Source organism: Strigops habroptila, chromosome 16 (assembly GCF_004027225.2).
Source record: "Strigops habroptila isolate Jane chromosome 16, bStrHab1.2.pri, whole genome shotgun sequence".
NCBI lineage: Eukaryota > Metazoa > Chordata > Aves > Psittaciformes > Psittacidae > Strigops > Strigops habroptila.
The window spans coordinates 6,502,958-6,523,782 of NC_044292.2; the positions used below are offsets into that span (position 1 = coordinate 6,502,958).

Genomic DNA, 20,825 nt, shown 5'->3' on the forward strand with positions numbered 1-20,825 from the left:
GGTGGGTGTTTTTGGTGGTTGGTTTTGTTGTGTCTTTTAAGTTTTCATTAGCAACTTACTCTTCACAAGCCATCATTTTAAACTAAGAATAGTTGTTTCTTCTGATAACTAAGAATAATACTTCATGATAGGATAACATATACTTACTACTTAGAGATTGCTCAGTAATTTATCTGGACTACTGCTGCCCTCTAATTTTACACTGAGGCACTTGAAAGGAAGTCTATTAGAATAAAACTTCAATAAGATTCCCCACAAAATAGTTTTGATCAGAATTAAGTCAATTCCCGAGTTCTCAAAGTGCAATTTACACTTACGTCCCTCACCCATGTGTTCAGGGGTTTGTACCTTTGTTTAGGATGAGCTGTTTCTTTGCTTTGCATGATGACGTGTGCACTGTCCCCTGAGGAAAATGCCTTTGACATTTCGGTAGAGGAAAGTGTCTAAGTGACAATTTCAAGTCTGAGTAAAGGCAATAAGCTGTGGGCAAGTTGCCCGACTTCCACATGACGCACTTCATGATGGCTCTAAGAGGCTGAGTCTTCCTTGAGAGAAGATAAAGGACATCAGTCGCTTGTGAAGAGTGCTTCATTAGCTTTCCCTGGAGGATGCTCAGAGCGAATATTGATATTGCCATTGTCATTGACAGTTCACTGAAGGAGAAGCATCGTACAGGGCATCCAGCACCAACAGTGAGATCATGTATCAAATCAGACCTAATTACTGTCTGCAGTTTTGGAATGAAGAGTTGCATGACTCAGATGAGGAGAGAGAATTCCTCTCTTGCTACTTACTTCTCTCATAGGGAAGCACAGGGAAAGAGGTGTATAAAATATATTAATTCTGTGAGAAATTATTTTGTTGTATCCACTCACTTCAGCAAAGAGGAGTCCTGAGAAACAGGATCTGTAGTTCAGACACCTGCAGCAAGTGTTCTGTAAGCCAATACTAGACCTCTGTACACACGGGATGATAGAGAAGTTTAGGTTAAAAGGACCTCTGCAGGCCCTCTCTCACCTCTTCCACCTCTACGCTCAAAGCAAAGCATTTGAACTTACCTGGGGATGCCCAAGGCCTTGTCAAAGCCTTGTGTTGAAGTTCTGTCCCCTTCCATCCTCGGAGCTGTTAAACCTGACTGGATACACTCCTGGACAAACTGCTCTGGCTGACCCTGCATTGAGCAGGGGGTTTAGACTAAAAGATTTCTAGAGGTGCTTTCTGACCTCAACCATTCTGATTCACAGAGTCCACAGCTTTTCTGGGCAACCGTTTAGCCATGCATGCATGGGGTGTGCTCTCTTTGAATTAGACTTGCAGCAGAAATACCCCTGTTCCAGATGACTGTTGTAGTTAATCTGAAATTAGCCCTAGGACTCACTGAATTTGTAATATGAAAATTAATCTTCAACAGGAAATGTCAATGAAGGAAAAAGTAAGCAGATCCTTTTGCAACTTATAATCACACAATTCAGCACAGGGAAAGAACTTCAGTAATGTTAATGGGATTTTACAGTATATTGAAGAGCATTTAAAGGCACAACCATTTGATTAGAAAGGTAGGAAAGAAAATTACCTAATCCCAATTTCTTATGAACCTGAACAGCCATAATCTTCTCACCACCTGAAGGAAAGAAAATTGTCATAAGCTGCTTTCAAGGCTCTATACAGTTGAATATGGTGCTTCATAAAGAATGAAGATGAGGGACCAGTCCAGTCAGTCCTATCTCTTTGATACAAAAAAGGGAACTGTAAGTAGAGAAGATAAAATATGCTAGATGGAGGGAAATGAAGCCTAAAGTTTGAAATTACATACAGCAACTACTGTGTTAGCATTAAATAAAAGCAAAAGGTGAACAAGGGAAAAAAACCCCCTTAGCCAGCACATACAGAATTAGGTAGTTAGTTCCAACAGGGGAAGGAAAAGATAAGCAAAATGGAAAAGGGTCTCCCAGTCTAGTGAGGGACCTGTGTTTAATATCAACCAAAGTAGTTTATATGTACCCAGCAAGTCTCCAGATGGAAGCTGTACTTTCTCTGCCAAGACAATTCTCTAGGGCAACATTGGATGAGGTCTTCTCAAATAAATAGATGTAAAATGCTCTGGGGGGCTGGGGGAGCTCAGAAATCAAACTCCCCTTCCATTCCCTTTGTAAATGAACTAGATGTTTTAACTCCCCTTCTCTTGTACTTTTCCTGGCACGAGAACCCCAAATACAAGACAACACATCCATCCATCTCCCAAAAAGAAGAAAAAGTGAATTTCATATCAGATGCTTTGCGTCAAGGCTGCTAAGGCTCATAAATCAGCTGTCTGATTGCCCTGGTCATTTCAACCAACGTCTGACCCTTTTGTTAACTCATGATTTATAACTGGAAGTTACTTTTTTTTTAATGCTAGATTTATAAACTTTACTGTGCTTGGTTTGATATAATATCCATTTTGTACCCCAAGCTATAAGACAGTAAATTTATTGTCTATGAACTGTTACCTTGAAAAATTACATCAATGCAAAGTGGTTTCCATTTAGAGTCAATGGGCAATAAATTCATTGGATTTTTTTTTCTGAAGGGGGGAGAGAACATGATGATATTTATGAGGTCATGAGCGGCTATATAACGGGTGAAACTGGGAGCAGAGGCAACAGACAGGAGTTCGGAGGTACAGGGGTAGGCAAAGACGAAATACATTCAACACAGCAACAATGCATAAGCTGGTATTCTGCTGTCTCATTATTATTGGCTTCTCCTGTCCTCTCTCTTCTCTCCCCATCATCAATGCCAGTGAGATGTCGTATCAACTCTCAGGTAAGAATATTTTGATTTTAATGGTCATAAAAGCAGGGGCTGAAGCAGTAAAACCAGAGGAGAAGCAGCTATGCTTTCCGAGGGGCCTTTATCTGTGCTGACCAGCTTAGCAAAAGTGGGAATTTCTTCCCAACACTGGAAGCACAAGCAACATCATCAGTGAGGGCTACTCTTTAAAATGGGGAGGTTGGGTGCCCTAAATATTTCTTCCTGCTGCTCTGAGATCCAGGAGACTAAGGTATCTGAGCCTTCTAGCACCAAATGCAAGCTGGCATATACAGCGTCTGTCTCTGAAGCAGCATTAGTAGGCATTGAGTATTTTAAAGAAACTTGGCTGTACAGGCATGTTTAACTGAAGCTGTATTTAAAAAGGAGGAAACCTACGGCAGAGATTGATGCAGTCCTACTGAGATCAAGAACAGACAAATCTGTCTTATGCTACAAAAACAGCAGTGTATTGAGCATGCTATTTGTTTGCGCTAAAGCAGATTCCGTTCAGTCCAGTGGAAGAATAAATCTTGGCTTGAAAAAGCTGCCCTCAAAGTTTGGCATTATAGCATAAGGCAAGACTGAAAGAGCTCAGTAAAGATGCACAACAGTTGGGACGGTTGCTGTCATCAGAGCTGACCTGTGCTGGAAGAGTTTCTGAAATGAGTTCTGAAAAACCAGGCAAATTAAACCCAAAGTTACTGCATAAAGCTTACTATCAAGAAGTGGCTGTTCTTACCTGGTTTTCAGGTACAACAGCTATTGTGCTGGTTTATAGCTATCAGTAGTCCTTAGTCTGCTTTGAAAATCTTGGACTCACTAAGCCAGCATCTTCTTAAGCCTTCCTCTATGTGACTTGCATTTACAGAGTCATGTTATCCATGACTCAGTATGGATAACATCTATCACATCACGGGGTGAACAAGCTGGCTCCAACATTACTCCATTTGTTTGAAGACATCCATTAGGCTTATTAAATCTTCCTTGCTAATATGAAGTCTCTAGGCTGGGTAAGATAGAACTCTGTATTAAAGAGGGCTCTTATTTTTGGCTTTGTGGTTTGGTTTGGGTTTTTCTGTTGTTATTTGTTGGTTTGGGTTTTTTAATCTCAAAACCAATTTACCTGCTAACACTGCTCTGAATTAAAAAACAATACAAGGCTAGAGAATTATCTCCCCATTGCACATTATTGGGAAGTTACAATATTCTTATTCAGCATCTTACACTGAAATCCCCACTGTCCTTTGCAATTGTCCTTTTGTACAGTGAACAAACTAACAATGTGGATGTCAAAGGTCTTCACATTCTTGATCTTGGTCTAAGATTCTGAAGTGTTGAGAGACTATTTTCAGCTTATTTACTTATATATACCCTATTAAGGAGTTAGAGAGTCTGCAGGTAAGAGCAACTAGAACGTCATAGTATCATCTAAAAGTGCAACTAGAAAACAATACTCATCTCCACACCTGGAGTTTGATAATAGCACCCTCTCATTGCCCACAATTTTGAAATGTCTGCTATATATTAGCAAATCTGAAATTTACTGCTTAGATTAGAAAAGCCTTGTTTACCTCAAGTGTAACACTGCTAAGGACTCCTGTTGAAAACCTGCCCTGGGGCACAGCCTAGTTACAGGATTCTAAATTCTCTATGCACACACAAATTAATCCCATCAGGTATCAGCAATTTGTTGTTTCAGAAGTAGTAACAATATCTGTACTGGTACACACATTAAATGAGAGAGATGACTGAAATGCACTGAGAAGCATAACTGCCAAAATATGGTTTAGAGTTCAAACATTTATTCCTGCCCTTCACCCCATTTTATTGCATTAAATACTTGGGAAACCAAACAGGTTAAGAGGCCTTGAAGAGGAAGTTTTGTCTTTATTCATAAAAAACCTCCAGCATAGGAACTGGTTGATAAAGAAATGGACTAAAACCCCCTAAATTAAATCATAAACAAGTCTGGGTTGTCTACAGCTGGTTACTAGAAGGGTTGGGGTGTGAGTTCCCCAAGCAATGGAGGGGCTGCTGTTAGTCAAAAAACTTTCTTAAAGAAAGATCTGCCAGAGAAATGAGGATCTGGGATTAGCATCAGAAGGTATCTTTTCTCAAAGCTTTGGAAGGAAAAAACAGGACAAAACACACAACTATCCCTATTATATTCATTAAATGAGGATGGATGATTCATGATTTCATTATAGTCTTCATCAGGTGGGCCGACAGATGAGGAATCATCTGAGACAGACAAACAGGGATTCAAAGCAAAAAACCTCTTACTGTATGCCCATTTGTCATCTTCCATTTGCAGCTGATGACGATCCAAGATTAAACCTGGAGAGGCTGGGCAGCCTAGGAAGCACTTCCCTGCTTCAGTTGCTGCCAGAGCTCCTGGGCACAGTGACTGAAGACAACAAAGGAGGTGAGGATTTACCACAACAGTATATGGAGGAGTGCCCATGGTTTGCATGTCCAGCTTCCACAGGTATTTTGGCCAACTGCTGGGTATTTTCTGGAATACAGCATTATGTGTAGGCAACAGATAGTTGTCATTTAGTGAACTGGGAGCGTGGGGAAGCCTGCTGAGCAGCCGTGCTTGCAGCTCAATACCAGCTGGAAAAGTCTCCAAGTCAGTTTAGTAAAACCTCCATACAACAAAACCACGGCAAGGTAAAAACTGGCCTAAAAGGAGCTGGCAGACAAATCAAAACAGCACAGTCTCTTCAAAACCATCGATACTTGCACAAAGTGCAGAATCAATAGCAATAGATGGTTTTGGGGGCAATAGATGTCTGCTGAAGAGGACAGTACAGCTTGCATCTGCAGAATCCCAGACCGTGCGAGGAGAACTGGCTGTGCTGCAGCAAAAGGGTTTTTTGTTTGGTCCACTGAACATTCCAGACTCGTGCTGGCTCCAGCATCATGGCACAAAATGACTTGTGCAGGTTCCTGATTTCTAAATGGTAAAACATTTCCTTATGTCTCCCCTCTCCAGGTCTTAGCCCCAGCAGCTACAACCCAAGGGAGAACATCAAAGAGGTAAGTAAATGACCATCTGTCACCGAAACAAGAAAAACAAGACCCCACATTTTAAAATACATGGAATTGTTACTGAGACATCATTTGAGATCCACAGACTTCATGAACAGTATAAACTAAAATATGCCACAGTGTTCTTGAAGCTGGAATCATTTAGCAGTTTGATAAGTAGGGGAAGACAGCAAATAATCCAGAGCTTTTCATTCTACCCACCCCGAAAAACTGCTTTACTAAATCAAGGCCAATTTCCAGCTTCACCAGGCCAGGCCATTAACCAGTATAAGCTGCTTGTCATTTCCCTCCCTCACTACAACACAGGCTACACAGTATTATCAGATTTGTTATGAACCATTAGGTAAATAGAGAACATCATTCCTGCTGAATTAAATATAAAGGCAGAAGACAGGGACCAGTTTTAGTGCATCATCTAAATCAGAGGGCACATGGGGCAGTCGCCTCTCCTTCTCCCAGTCAGAACATGGGCTGGGTGGTCAGTTGGGTTAGTGGAGAATGGACTTTCCCACTGGGAACATTTACCATCCAACAGTAACCTGTCTAATGTTGTTTGATTTTAGACTTTCTATGGAAATCATCCTCGAATTGCTTTGCTGGGCCGCTTCTTGACCAAGGATAGGAAACAGTACAAGAAACGTGGGAATCTTTCCGAGTGCTTCTGGAAATACTGTGTGTAAACAGGAGAAGAAAATCTCCCTGACTTTGGTTGCATAATTTATACAGATGTCTGAAAACATGTTTATAGATTTGCTTTTGATTTAAAATGAGAATGAAGAAACATGAAGACAGCTCCTAACTTTAGATTCTATGCTACTTGGAAATTAATAAATTCTTGATGTTTTGCAATGATGCTGTGAGCAGTGTGGTATTTTCTTAAGAGTTCAGCACAACAGGAATAAAGTAATGGGACAAAGAGAGAAATATGCAACACGAAAAGAACTCGGACAGGGGAAGTAAGATTCCCATGGGGTCCCATGAAACCTCCCAGAAGATGCCTCAGCTGCATCTAAGTCCAGAGGCAAGAGGACTTTCTCTTTTGTTGCTTGGCCTCTTGACATAGATTGGGGTGCCAGGAAGAGAGGGTCATTGCTGCATTGCCTGATGATGCTGAGCCAGGGAGGAATGGCAGCTTAACAGTGCCCAATCCCCTCCTGACATCCCCAAGACACCACAGAAACAATAAGCATGTGTCAGTGTCAGGATCAAGCATCTGCTCCCACTACCACTGAAGAGAAAGAACTGCTCAATCCCGGGTACTTCCCAATATTATCTGCAATGAATAAAGCTAAAGAGTCAGGAACTGTCTGTGGGGGATGGCAATCTTGAAACTATGCAGTGTCTCAGCCTAAGCTGTGAAGCCCTACCTTGTTCAATACATGCTTTGCATATGTCTCATGCTAATCAAGGCTCAAAGAAAGCTTGACATAAACTTCACCTAACAGTGATACACATACTACATCAATCACAATAATATACATCATAAATCTCTGGACGTGCTGTTTAAACAAAGCTTTGTAGAGCTTGCTCACCTCACATAAACTGCAAGACAGATGAATGCAGCTATAGCAAAGAAAAATGTCCTTATGGCAGCTGGATGCACCGTGCAGCTACTTGAAATCTTCTGAACATTCATCCTTACACAACGGAGCAGTCTGCCTGTCTGGAAGTTCCTCCTTTCCTGCCTCCTCATCAGTCAATAAAAACTGTAAGAAAGACTTTGAATTTATCTAAATGAGTAACCATCTAAGACAGATTTATTTCATAGAAATGGAAAGGGATAGAGCCTATAAACACAGGGGGGGAAAGAAATAAATCTGTTCAATTCCACTTCAAATATAGCAAACAAAGCAAAATACATAAACCCACAACCTCACCACCTATGTACAATCAGAAAGATGTCGTATTTTCTTATAAGCCTATTTTCCAGACATTACCAACACCAAAAGCAAACACACCCTTGAAACCTTTTTGTTGCAGCATATTTTCAGTTTTATTTATAAAAACAGAAGCCCCTTTAAAGTCTACAGCAAAAATCACACCTGGAAATTCAACCCCAGCTGAATATCAATAAAATATTCTTGATGTAAAAATTTATTTGATTGTGATTTAAAACTTGATTCAGCTGGAAGATAAACTTACCAATCCACGACTCATTCAGCAAATATTCATCGCACTGGAAAAACACATTAGGGTCCCTCCTGTTCCTCACAATGCCATGAAAATATTTGCACATCAATTCATCTCTTAAAAACAGAATTCTGTATTTTATGAATACAACAAAAAAGAATTTGCCAGAGAAATCCGCCGAGGGTTTCAAACTGCTGCTGCCCCCACAGGGGGTATTAATTGCACCGTTATTGTACTTGCATGTTTTCCCTTTGGTCACCAAAGAAGCGACCTTCCAAGCAGCTCTAAACTGTCTGCAATGTTTAAATTATACCAGGTAAAACAAAGTCACAGAAACAAGACAGCATGTGCAAATCTGGCTGCGCTATTTACTCCACTGGTCTTTCAGAACAGAACTGGATCTCACCTTGACTGCTCCAGCAAACTAGAGAGACTGAAAGAGTAATAAAACCCAAAGTAAAAACTACCAGTTCCTGAAGACTTACGGAAATGAGGTCCTTCCCAAACAGCTTGATAAGGCATTTGACTGCAAGATGTTGTGGTTCTAGTGGGGTAAAGAGTAGCCTGGGAAACTGTTTTTTGTCTTAAACCTGGTTTTGCAGCAAACACCACTTGGTTTTTGGGCAAATAATTTAGTTTCATCGTCACACAGGGCACTGATTCACCTCTTCATTCTTCTATTCTTCTCCCACACTATATTTATTCTATAACCCAGGACTAACACAGCCCCAGACAAGGACTCCTGCACCTAAGATTTAGCCAGGATTACAAACTTTGAATTCAAGCTCCCAGGCACATGCACCTTCATTATACATGGTCAGAGGGTATGATGTTCACAGAACTACAAAAACTAGCATGTCTAGGATTTCTGTTGCTGTATGATCTTTCTGGGCACAAATTTATAGTAGCAAGTGGTACAAGTAGGGTTAACATCTCCAAACAAGAAACACATACAATATGATCAAGTTCCTACATAAAGGTCAGAATCTTCACTCCTTGTAGCAAAGACAGCACAGGATACAGTGAGTGAAGATCCCCAAGTTATACTTCTGGATTTGGTATGAGCTGGGGGTATGCATCTGTGCAAGTCCTCTCTCTGCCTCCTTTTATACAACCAATGTATTTCCAGACCTATAGATGAAAAGCACTGTTCAACTATTAGGTGCACATTACCATTCTCCTAAACCAAGCCCCACTGTTTGTAACATGGATTACATGTATGCCTGCTAAGACATCGCAAACCATCTCATTTTCATACTCAGGAAATAACATACAGCAAAAGAGTTGCTTATCTAAACCTCCCTTCTGGCTTCCACTTCCTACCTATTTGGAAGGAGACAGCCGTCCTTACCTGGAGCATTCACATTGATCTAGCTCACTAAGTCTCAAAACACATTAAAGCAGTCAATGTAAGCACATCTAACTAGAATGGATTCTAGTGCATAAGCATAATTTGACAGTTAAATTAGGTAAGAAACTTCTCAATTAAGAAAAGAACCTGTACACAAAGCATCTTCTTACATGTTTTAGAGCAAATATTTTAGGCAGTGTGGTTACAAAGCAGAATATTCTATTTGGAAAGTGCTGGAAAGAATAATAGGAAAGGTATATGGTATTGCCCACATTTTCTGACTTGAGTACATGACTTGCTATATGTAAACACCTGCCAAAGTCTCTTATTTTAAGAGCTGTTTGAAGTTGGAACACAAAACCTACTGAGGATGTGTGGACCTCTGCTGATTTACAAGACAAGAAAAAACAAGTTCAAACTGAAAAACTGGAAGACAATGAAATGCAGCTTGAGAATAAATAGAAAGCAATAGGTAATAAACAGAGCAGACAAGCACACTTAAAAAATAAATCCAAAGAATGCTGCCTGGGTCAAATTAAACTTGAAATTCTGTAAAAATACCTTTCCTTTAAATAGGCTTTAATGACAAAGATTGTCACTGAATTGATTCTAAAAACTAACAAAACCCTTTAGATAAACACAGTTTTCCTTCAAAGATCTGCAGATCACAGTATTTGTAACTTAAACCACTTGAAGCTCACTAGTAAATGAAACTGGAAATGTGAAAATCCTTCACATGGCAGAAAAAGAGGAGTTACACAGAACAACAGGATGAATAATATGTTACATTCCAACAGTGTTTGTTGAGAAGGCTGAGGTGATGAACTCCACAAAGAAAAACATCCAGCTTTGATACAGAAAGGGGAAATCAGACAAAATCTGCTAGGTGTATGAAGCGTGTCCTGCTTGAAGAGCACTTTGAGAGATTCAGCTTGAAGCTAGAAGTATTAACATGAGAACAAGTCCTTTTACATACTGAAAGAGAAAGCTGTTACCACTTTCTGAGCCACAAACACCATGTACAAACTATATTTTCGTTCATGGATTTCTACAGCCAGAGACACCATTATAAAGAAAGAGGTTAAAACTTGTACAGGAAGTCAACAGTGATGAGAAGTATGTGGTCTGATGTTCAAGTTTGGCTCCACAACGTGTGACTTTTCAAGAAAGCAGAAATAAAGCTCAATCTCTTTTTTCTTTTTGTTTTTGGCATCACCACAACAAAAACAAAACAGGGAAATGGCTTAAAAATTCCTATTCATTATGTCTGGGTTCAGCTCATTTAACTACTCTAAATCAGCAACAGAAAACCTAAGATACAAATCTGCTGTCCAGAGCACTAGCAACACAAAAGATCGCGTGTAGCTACTTGAATTGATAACTAGGCTATAGTGCCCTGATAGAAAAGGTTTTCCCTGTGTCTTTTATTGAAAAGCAGATCCTGTATAAGAAAAGAACTCCTGAATTATTACTTTTTTCTTTGATTGCTACTTATAATCTCATGTCTAGTGGCGTTGCAAACCAGTTACCCTCAATCAATTTTAAACACCTATCTTGAGAAACACAGCTTTAAAAGCAAAAGCTTTAAACCAACTTGGCTCCAAAACACTCATAATGAAAAACATAGGGAATAGCTTTGCTTCTTTTCACTTCAGTTTTTGATGGGCACCAGCTGGTGAAAGGCATTTTGATGCAGAATAACTCAGTTTTCAGCTGCTCATTAAAAAGCCTTTTGGATTCTTGAACCAGCTACAGTGATTTTAGAGCCTCAGAATCTTCAGTTTAGATCTTTAAATGTTAAACAAATGAAAATGAAGAGCTTGGTTTCAATGCTGGTTTCATCTTGCCTACATGCTCCAATCTGTTAGGTTCATCACTGTAGGTCTTAACCACTGCATCTTTTCAAACTCTTACTTGCCAAGTTCAAACGAACAAACAAATCCCAGAACACCTTTGTATTTTGCTCATCATTGAGCAATCAAAAGTTAGAAACATAACCCATTCTGCATCAAGTCTGTGAGGTCAGGAAGAGAAAGAGCCTCCCAATGAAAGATTGTCTTCAAAGTCATGCCAGGACCGGAGGGGTAATGGAGGAAGATTTTGTTTCACATGTAACTGTTCATGTTGGGAAGAAACAGAGAGAGAGATTCACCACTAGTATGTAGCGAAGGCAGAGGAAAAGAGGATGGAAATTACACCAAGTGGTTTTACTGACACAAGTGCTGACGACTTCAGTGTTGCAGGTGCGGAGGCAATTTTCCCTTGTTTTCCATATTGTCAGCAGCCATTGCAGCCTCACAACTCGCATCCCTGATGTCACATGTAACACAGCCCTTTAAAAAGGAATAAGAACATAATAATTTCAATTCTTCTTTTTATGAGTATATTTCAAGGAGTCAAATCCTGGTTGCATGACACATTGAAATCACTTGAAACTTCTTACCCATGGGCTCAAATCTTTCTACAAGCAGAGTTTATACAGATATATTCAGAAGCAGATACTTGCACCTCCAACTTCACTTCTCTTAGAAATGAATTCTGTGATTAGTGGAACATACAGTCTTAGCTTTGAGATAAAAAGGCATGTAACTTCCTTGAATTTGAAGGCCTTATCTTTCAGCCTTACAACCCAGATGCTCATTAAGTACTTGGACTGCAATCTGAACAGCAACCCCGCCACCCAACAACAAAAGGCTGAGGCGCCGAAGTGTGCTGATGGACCAGATTTTTCTTGTTCTTGAGAAATGGTATGATATTGAAATCAAGTATTGAAATAGAAATCCTGCACCTTATATATCAAATGCTTGTATTTGCATATCAACACATCTCAGAACATTTGAGATGTTAACACTCAACAATATTCTCTGCAAGACCACTGGATGTCAGTTTGCTATCTGAATCAAACATGTGGTCCTAACCACAACAGGACGCACAAGACTCTTATCATGGTATTAGGCAAAGACAGACTAATTTTCTGGTCTTGTTCCAGATCCAAGGACACAGATTTCTCAATTTTTCTGTTCTAGAAATAAATACCACAGTTCAGAGAACACCACATTTGAAAATCCCAGCACATAGAGCATACAGTACTATAACAGATAAAGGATTTTTCTGCTGCATGAGTACATGAATGCAACCCACTCTGCCTTGAAATGTTCTGTACAACACATCACTGGAGCTCTAGATCATTGTGGGACTAGTTCTGTCCTGCTCTTTTCTTCTCCGTTGTACCTGGGAGCACTTTAAACTGATCAGGATGTTCTTCAACACATACTAATACAAATCAGAATTAGTTTATCAGAGTAGCCAAAAGTAATGCCAGCTAAAATAATGAGGCGTAAGATATCAAAATACTTGAAGAATGAATCCACCTGCAAAAAGCAGCTATTTTTACGTTTCTTACTATATGCCTAAACCTCCTCTGCAATCATGAGCATTTTTCAGCTTGCTGAGCACATTTGCTCTGATCTCCACTAACATCCCAGTGTTACCTGCTGTTCAGTCATAGCAACAATCAGCTTTTTAAGAAAAAGAGCAAAAGACCTCATGCCTACAAAAAAAACCATCACTAGATAGGGACTCTTGTGTGACAGTGTGACACTATTCCCATTCATCCAACAGCTGACTGGAGGAACTTTGCTATAGGTGGTTCCTACAAAGAATTTACACATCATGCAAAGAAATACAATGGAAAGGCCTGTATTTTGGCACATTTATCTGGCTAGTGTACTCGAACTCATTTCCTTATATAATTTACAAGGAATAACCATCAGTGACCTCAGCACTGTAAGATCTCCATGGTTAGAAATGGCACTGCCACTGGGCAGCCAGGGCATGAGCAAGTTTCAGCTTCCTTTCCCAACTCCTTACTTGGGTGCTGATTTCCAGCGGGACAGTCTGAGTCCTGATCCATGTGTGTACCTCTGCAAGCTCCTCCTTCTGCCCATCCGAAAACCATGGCTGCTGCTTTCGCATGACTGCCAGCTTCTCCAGATCCTCCTTTAAAACTTCCTCTGTAATTCTGCAGGTAACAGACACCTGTGAGTACAGCTGCACTAAATGAAGCAAGGCAGGCACCAATTACAATCACCTTGGGGGAGTCTCTTCACCAATATCTATCTATGGCTGAAGTCTAGAGAGCACCAGCCACTGAAAAGTAACTATAGTTTGTTAAACCTTATTTGCTTTGTAAGGCTCCTTTCAACACTGCTCTAACTGTCAGGGGTTTTTTGCTGTTATTTTTTGTTTGGGTTTTTGGTGTGGTTTTGTTTGATTGGGGTTTTTTAATGTGGAATCTCACTGCAAATATAAGCACTAATTGCAAGCAACTTGCCAATAACATAGAAGTATTTTTAGCCCTTTATGCATTCAAAGTACAGGACAGTAACCAATCCCCTTAACACTTCAGCAAAGAGGTTACATGTTACCATATTTTAACTGATGGACTAAACGGGGAAAACAAAAAACTAGACAAAAGGAAATAACCAGGGCTTAAAATGCACAAAAATACACCTTCCTGGGGTTTCACTGGTATGTGCAGTTTCCAGAGTCTCATTTTAAATTCTACAGTTCTGTGCACAATTCCAAACTACATGTCAGAAATTTTTGATGTTTTCCAACCTGTTTGGCATTTGGTAAGTCATTAGAACTTGCTCAGGTGTGTGATCCATCATCATCCAGGCTGACTCATGGCTGGATTTATGAGCTGTCCCTTTTTCTTCTGCTTCCTGATTCTTTTCTTTGGAAGCTTCAGAAGAATCATTGCTGGGAAAATACTTGGTGCTTTTCCCACTACCTGAGAATTACCATGAAGAAAAAAGCAATGCAGATGTGTTGAGAAATCCTAGTAATTCAGCACAAAAAATAAACCACCAGTGTATTCTTGCAACCTTGTTTTGTAATACGAACACAGGTACTCCCAAGATGATTGTGAAAAACCAAAGAAAAGTGGTAACAAGCAAAATGAAAGAATGACTTACAGGTTAAAGGAATAGCTTAGATTGCCATTTCCAACTACACTGACTGAAACAAACTTGGCTTCAAACAGTGAAAGCTGGTGAAAGTAAAGACTACAAATCCTCTTACTGGATTTCCCATTCCCATTCCAGTATCTTGTTATGAATTACCAACATGTTAGCAAGCCATCTAGCACCAAACATCCAAATCTTAAACTTCCCTACCTGTGCCAGAACCAGAAGTCTCATTGGAGCTAGACCCTGAAGAAACAGATAAAGCTGATCCACTGCCTGATGCTGCTGAACCTGCACCCGACAGGGAGCCCTCATACAGCAAGTGGTCAGTAAATTCACTAGAAGCACAACAGTTAGCACTGTTAACACTATCTTCTGGATCATTGTCCTGCAGACAAAAATCAAAACAAACATACCCATGGAAATTACATTTAAGTTTGACAAGGGAATTTCATGCGTTTACTGAATTTGTCACATGTTGACCAAGTTCTCAGATCAGTTCAATAGGTTTGGAGTTTCTACTCTGAAAATGCACAGCAGTCTAAAACTCAGGGCAACACTCTTCATGGCGAAATGAAGAAGCACCTGCACTCTAGGTTACTGGTTTCTGCTGTAATTCCTTCCCCACTGGGTCAAGATATTGTACTGTTGCATTAAGACAGTATTTTCTGCTGACAAGAGAGCAGGAGTCGGTTCCCTTCACGTCCTGTTAGATGGCATGAAGCAACCACACACATCAAGCCATGGAGCACTACCATGAAAATATGAGAGTCTTTCCCTGATTCACTCTGTGAAGCTCACGGCTTCAGTGGCTACAGGTACAGCAACTCCCCTTCCAGGACCCTACCCTGCAGTTTCAGCTGATCCAGCCTTTCCAGCCCAATCTGGATTCAGGAGCCAGCATTTCTTTCCTTGCCTGCAGAGCTCAGATTCCTGCCTCTGCGTTTACCACAGAAGTTGGAGAGGCCTTTTCTAAGCCCAAGTATGGAAACCGCCCCACACGGATCCCTGTTCTTCGGCCATTAGCTGCATCCCTGGGAGACAGAGGGAGTAATTAGAAGTGCATCTTCCCTTTGTTTGGGTTCTCCACAGAGACTGTGGGACTGGGTGAAAAAGGATGCGAACTGTGCAGCACTAACCAAGTTCCACATGCATAAAAGCCCCAAACCCCAAATTCTGGCCAAAAATTGAAAAGGCTGATGCCAAAGTGCTGAGTCAAAGCAGCTTGTGGCAGCCTAGACTGGAAGATGTCACTTTTCTGCCATTTGCTAAGTGCCAACACTGTACTATTACAAGTTCCCACAGCTAAAAGTATCAACAGCTTTCTCCACCTTCTGTGCTATTTGTGCCCTGTAGTCTACATAGCACAGCCACAAAGCAGCAAACAAAAACTGGTGACCCTGAAACACAGATCGTCACTGCTAGTTTTGTGACTGAACACCATCAAAGTCAGAGTCTCTCCTCTGCATTAAAAATTCATGCTACTTACACATTTAGCTTCTGCATGTGCTTTAACATCAGTACTAGTGAAAAGCTCCATAGGTTTTGGCAGCTCTTCTTGAAGCAAATTCAACTGAAGTGGGGAGCTGCTCCGTGAGCTACTCAGCAGTAGGGCCTGGGCACACTGCCCCTCTTGCTGGTCCTCCATGGATGTGGCAAAAGAGACTGGAAAGGGCTGATCCGCAGCGTGTGGTGCTACTGGTGATGGAGCAGGAGGAGGTGGGGCTGGAGGTAGTACAGTGCAGGGATATGAAGAGGGGAGATAAACATACTGAGGGCTAGGAAGAAAGACATACTGAGGCATCTGAGCATACATAGGGAAACTCTGAAAAAATACAGCCATAAACGTGCCTATGTTTGGGGGATAAAATGCTGGACAGGACTGAGCTCCACAGCGTAGCTGTGATGATGACATGGGCTCAGGTTTTAATGAATGAATGGCAAGCTCCTCTCCTACAGAAGAGGCTGGAAAACTTGATAGTGGATCCAAACAGACAGGAAATCCCACAGGAGGAAGGACATTCGTATTGGAGGAGCTCAAACAGGACACTTCTGAGGGAGAGAATGACTGTTTCTGAATTGTTCTCTTCACACACGGAAGACTATTTCTATTTTTACTGGTAGAGTGGTTATCTGACAACTTTCTCTGAGGTTTCTGGCGCTTGGATTTTCCATGTTTGCCTTTTTTACAGCTAGATGGGCTCATCTGCTTTGAAGTAGAATCTCCTAAGGAGGAAGAAAAAGAGATGCATTCACTGAAATGACCGGAAAAGAAAAAAGAGGGAGAGAAAAAACATCCTGACAATTGAGTGTGGTTTATTCAGAGAGCTGACTTTCCTCTGGATAATTCTTCCACACACTACAAGGATGGACTTGCTGAAATATCTACAATATTATCCTTCACATAATCAATTTTCTTATCCATCATTTTGGCCTATCCTAATCAGATCTTTTACATTCCTTCAAGAAGGGGCAATAAACTACTTGGGATTTGCAGGGTTTATTGCAATAGTTATCTGCTTTGTGAAAAGTCCAACACAGCAACATCCAAGATGGAGCAGACCTTCTACATGGGCAATGCTGCTGTCAAACCTTGGCAGTTCAAAGGAAGTATTCTATTTGCAGCCCCAGTAAGATACTTGCTATATCATACAAAGGAAAACCAAACTCCACTACTAGGTTGGTCTTTGTAAGTCATCTAATAAGTCCTTATGTCTCAAAGCTGCTTCCTACCTTGGCCACGGGAATGTCCTTTGTTATTTCTGCTCCCCTGTTGAAGGTAAGTCCTAAATGGAGAGAGCAAGATCCTCTGGCGGAACTTGTCAACGTAGTTCTGCTCTTCCTTTTGAGTGTGCACTGACAATGTCTCTTTTGTTAGCCCAACTGGCTTTAAGTCTTCAGGCACTACAGTGAGATTCTGAGCATTCACAGGAGGCAGCTCAATTTGTTCACTTCCAGCAGTAGTATCCTCCATTGTAGTCACTTCTTTGAAGAGGGAAGAAAATAATTACTCACTCTTTGCTCTGGTCTTCTGGTGTCAACTCCCACAACACCCAGAGGGTTACACACAAAACAACCTAGTCTGGGCTACCAAGCAGATAAAGGCTGCAAAGGTGGGGGGAGAATACACCCTTTACAATCAAATACAGTTACACTAACATCAACTGAGCAAATTACTTTGCATGGTCTCCAAAACTTCAAATTCACTTTGAAATTACAGAGGCACTTCTTTCTTCATATTTTCTTAGTACAATAGCACTTAAATACTCATTTTTAAGCTCCTATTGCATTAAAATGAAGTAACACTGGCCCATTAGTCATTTTTATTTTAATCCTCAATGGCCAAAAGCATGGTGTTGTGTTTGAGATAGATGTGATTCAGTTAAAGGGGAAAAGAAAGAGTTCACTCTGTTAAAACTAAGTTTTAATATTGTAAAAATCTCCAGGCATATAAAATCCAGGTATTTCAGAGCTCATATTCATGAGAATGTATCTCAAATGGACAAAACTCTCTCATGGCATACTTCAGCCTGGAAACCGTGTGTAAATGTAAAAATCAGTGAGGCAAGTCAGTGTTTTGCGAGTGTGAACAGTACCTGATTCAGGGTGTGGGACATGCACTATAGTGCTGCTGTAACTGCACTGGCTGGTGACAGACACCACACTTGGAGCCTTGTTGGACAGGGTCAGGTCTGCCAGAGGAGCTCCCACCATGCCTGCAGCTGTCTTGTCTTTCAGTGTCTCTTCCTGATCAGCAGACACTGGAGTTTGGGAATTAACTGCTGAAAGTATAGCAGTATCTACCGGTAAATGACAGAACTTCTACAGGGAATTTCATTCCAAGCAACACTGCCAATTCATCAAGTCTGACTGGTTCAGAAACAGGCAGTAACTGTGCAGACTATGAAATAAGACAGTCTTATATACAAATAAATGTATCATCCATATGCCAATGCAATGTCAGCACGTACTAAACATGGCATAAAACGAGTAACAGGCTTACGCAGCAACAACAAAAAAAATAGTTTTTTTGACGCATTCTATGTTCCAAGATTTAATATTGTAGCTTATGCTTAACTCTGAGATCTAGACAAGGGAAGCAACTATTTACCACATAACCAAAATATTTGTGCTGTTAGTGTGACAACTATTCTATGTTCTATTATGATTGTCAGTAAACTTTGTGTTACCTTCCAGTGCCTCAGCTTCCTGATGACTTTGCTGGACTTGCTTGTCATCTTCTGAAGATGACGATGATGTATTTGCAGAAGATTTACATTTCCTTTTCAATGCTGGAATACTGCAGCTCTCTAGATATCTGAAATAAAAGCATATCAGAGGAAGCTCTTGCTACTTTGTGGGGGGGTTTTTTCTCCATTTGGAGAGACAAACATTTGAACAATCCAAACTGGAGATCCAGGGGTTGTTAACTAGTATTTTAAATTCACTGCAGGAAGCTCTCTGGACACATATCTGCTTTCCAGAGAGTATTTTAAATAAATTCTCTGATTTACTCTTTAAAGGAAAAGAGAAAAAAGGGGAAAAAAGAAAAAAAGAGATGTTATCTACTGGGTTAAAATATACTAACATTCTATAAATTGTATCAACTGTTTTATATGGCTGTTCTCCAGGTGTATATTGAGAAGACACTGACATATTATGCCCATTGAAATCCTCCTACACTCCAATACACCAGTGGTGAAACCATCAGTAGACAAATGTCAATAGCTGCAAACAGAATCTTAGGCCCTAAATACTTCATTACTGTGTAATTCAGATTGACTGAGTGTTGGGATGGATTGCCCAGAGAGGCAGAAAACTTTACAGACAATCCCAAACAATCCCAAATTTATCTCACAACTCAAAACCCAAACAGTTCAGACCAATGTAAACTAGCTGGAAATTTACCTTCCACCAATTGATCTTAAACTTGTATCACTAAAATCACTTTACAGTTTATTACCTGATGATGCTATCAACACAATTGATCTGCTGATAGGAAGGCACACTTGGAGTTTTCTTTGAACCATCATAAAACGCATTGCCTGGTTCTTCTGTGCTATCACTTCTCAGCGTCTGAAGAGAACAGGAAGCAGTGTGCCTCTTCCCTAGAAAAGAAGAAATCCTCAGACTCCTCTCAGAGGCACCTAAACACTACTCCCACTGAGACACACACATATATACATATACTGGCATACATATATATTATGCAGGGATATACGGTCTAGGACAGCACAGCTCTCATTACCACGTTATTCTGCATTTTCATCTCAATTCACATGTTTCGAGGGTAGGGGAGGGCAAAGGGGAAGGAATGCTTAAAAGGAAGAAAATCCCACACAGCACCTTAAACATCCACTCAGAACAACACAAGAGAAACAGCAAAGGAAAAAAAAATATTGTATTTAAATTGAAAACAAAACTGCAATTGGTATTACTCTTCTCTCAATTTATACTTCACAGAATCCAATGTGTTATTTAGGAGTAATTTACAGCTTTTTATAGCACAGATACTCTGGTCAGAGTGGTATCAACAGTCACAGTGCAGTCCTCTTATCAACAAGACTAGGAGTTAATGATAACTTCAGTGGAAAGTATCACAGTGCAAAACGTTTTAATACCAACTGCTGTGATAGCTGAGGAAGCATCCAGGTTTCTCCATGTATGGAGTACTATGCTAGGTACTCACTGCAAATAATATGCATTAACATAATGTTAAACACTCAATAACTAAACCACTACTTCAGTGGGAAGTGCAGCAGTGTTTTCCAACCCATGGGTTGGTTCTGAGAATCCACACAAAGTAACTCTGGGAAGCTTCTCTAGTAGACTTGCTACAAGCAAGCCTGCATTTTCACTAGAAAATGTTAAAATAGTGAAAGTCTATTAGTCTAGAAAGAGCTGGATATGTTCTTCTGTACCTCAGAGAGCAGTTACAAAGTTATTGTACATTTAAGCCATGCTAGAAACTTATGGCTATTGATCTACAGGGAGTTCATGCTACCTTAAGGATCATAATTACACTAACTTACCTCCTAGTATTTCTGAGCTCACAGCTTGTTCGTTTCCATTCTGTGGCTTGCTCCTCGATGCAATGTACAGCTGCTGGCCCAGGTTCTTTATTCGGTTGACATCTGCACAAACTTGCTGCAATGTCATCTCGAGATAAGAGAAACGTGACGTCAGAATAAAATGAATAAAAAGAGGCCATAAGAGGCCATTAAAATGGGCTTGGGTTCTTGTATTCTCCACACTGCAAGGGAGCTATGAACTACACAAGACTATTAGCCTGAGCCTAGTATCTACTGGTATTTGTAAACTTAATGCATCTAATTATCATGGTTTATTTAATTAAATTAATGACGATAAAGCTCAAAGAGCCTCAGCACTTGAATGTTTTAATACTGACGCAAGCCCTGAGAGGGGGAATAAGATGGTGACTTTCCCAGGAGCCTCACAAGGAAGTTAGGTAATTGTAATGCTCATTTTAGGACAGCACTGCTTCCACTCTTCTATAGCAAGAGGTA

At 40.4% G+C, this 20,825-nt stretch overlaps 2 protein-coding genes across 17 annotated transcripts in view; one reads left to right on the plus strand and one right to left on the minus strand.

Annotated features, from left to right (window-relative positions):
* The window catches only part of PER3 (period circadian regulator 3), a 36,388-nt gene that overhangs the window by 6,748 nt on the left and 8,815 nt on the right, over positions 1–20,825 (minus strand). For 4 of the 16 annotated variants that reach the window (XM_030508039.1, XM_030508046.1, XM_030508054.1 and 1 more), the window contains 10 exons: positions 20,331–20,457; positions 19,262–19,406; positions 18,489–18,616; positions 17,895–18,098; positions 17,032–17,283; positions 15,788–16,524; positions 14,509–14,686; positions 13,949–14,123; positions 13,199–13,349; positions 5,776–11,661 (listed from right to left, as the gene is read on the minus strand). In XM_030508039.1, the coding sequence (XP_030363899.1) occupies positions 11,560–11,661; positions 13,199–13,349; positions 13,949–14,123; positions 14,509–14,686; positions 15,788–16,524; positions 17,032–17,283; positions 17,895–18,098; positions 18,489–18,616; positions 19,262–19,406; positions 20,331–20,457 (2,199 nt within the window). In that variant the 3' untranslated portion in view covers positions 5,776–11,559. Of the gene's footprint in view, positions 1–5,775; positions 11,662–13,198; positions 13,367–13,948; positions 14,124–14,508; positions 14,687–14,774; positions 15,699–15,787; positions 16,525–17,031; positions 17,284–17,894; positions 18,099–18,488; positions 18,617–19,261; positions 19,407–20,330; positions 20,458–20,825 lie in introns of those variants that run through there. The other 12 variants (XM_030508042.1, XM_030508041.1, XM_030508040.1 and 9 more) reach the window with 12 other exon arrangements.
* Positions 2,295–6,690, plus strand: UTS2 (urotensin 2). Its single transcript, XM_030508085.1, has 4 exons — positions 2,295–2,805; positions 5,108–5,218; positions 5,792–5,835; positions 6,411–6,690. The coding sequence occupies exons 1-4, from the start codon at positions 2,703–2,705 to the stop codon at positions 6,525–6,527; spliced, it is 375 nt and encodes a 124-aa protein (XP_030363945.1). The 5' UTR covers positions 2,295–2,702; the 3' UTR covers positions 6,528–6,690.

What these genes read in the sequence shown, in the direction of transcription:
- UTS2 (XM_030508085.1), top strand. Translation starts at nt 2,703, where the DNA reads ATGCATAAGCTGGTATTCTGCTGTCTCATTATTATTGGCTTCTCCTGT. An exon ending in GATGTCGTATCAACTCTCAG is followed by an intron (nt 2,806 to 5,107) that starts GTAAGAATATTT and finishes TTCCATTTGCAG; the next exon opens with CTGATGACGATCCAAGATTA. An exon ending in GACTGAAGACAACAAAGGAG is followed by an intron (nt 5,219 to 5,791) that starts GTGAGGATTTAC and finishes TCCCCTCTCCAG; the next exon opens with GTCTTAGCCCCAGCAGCTAC.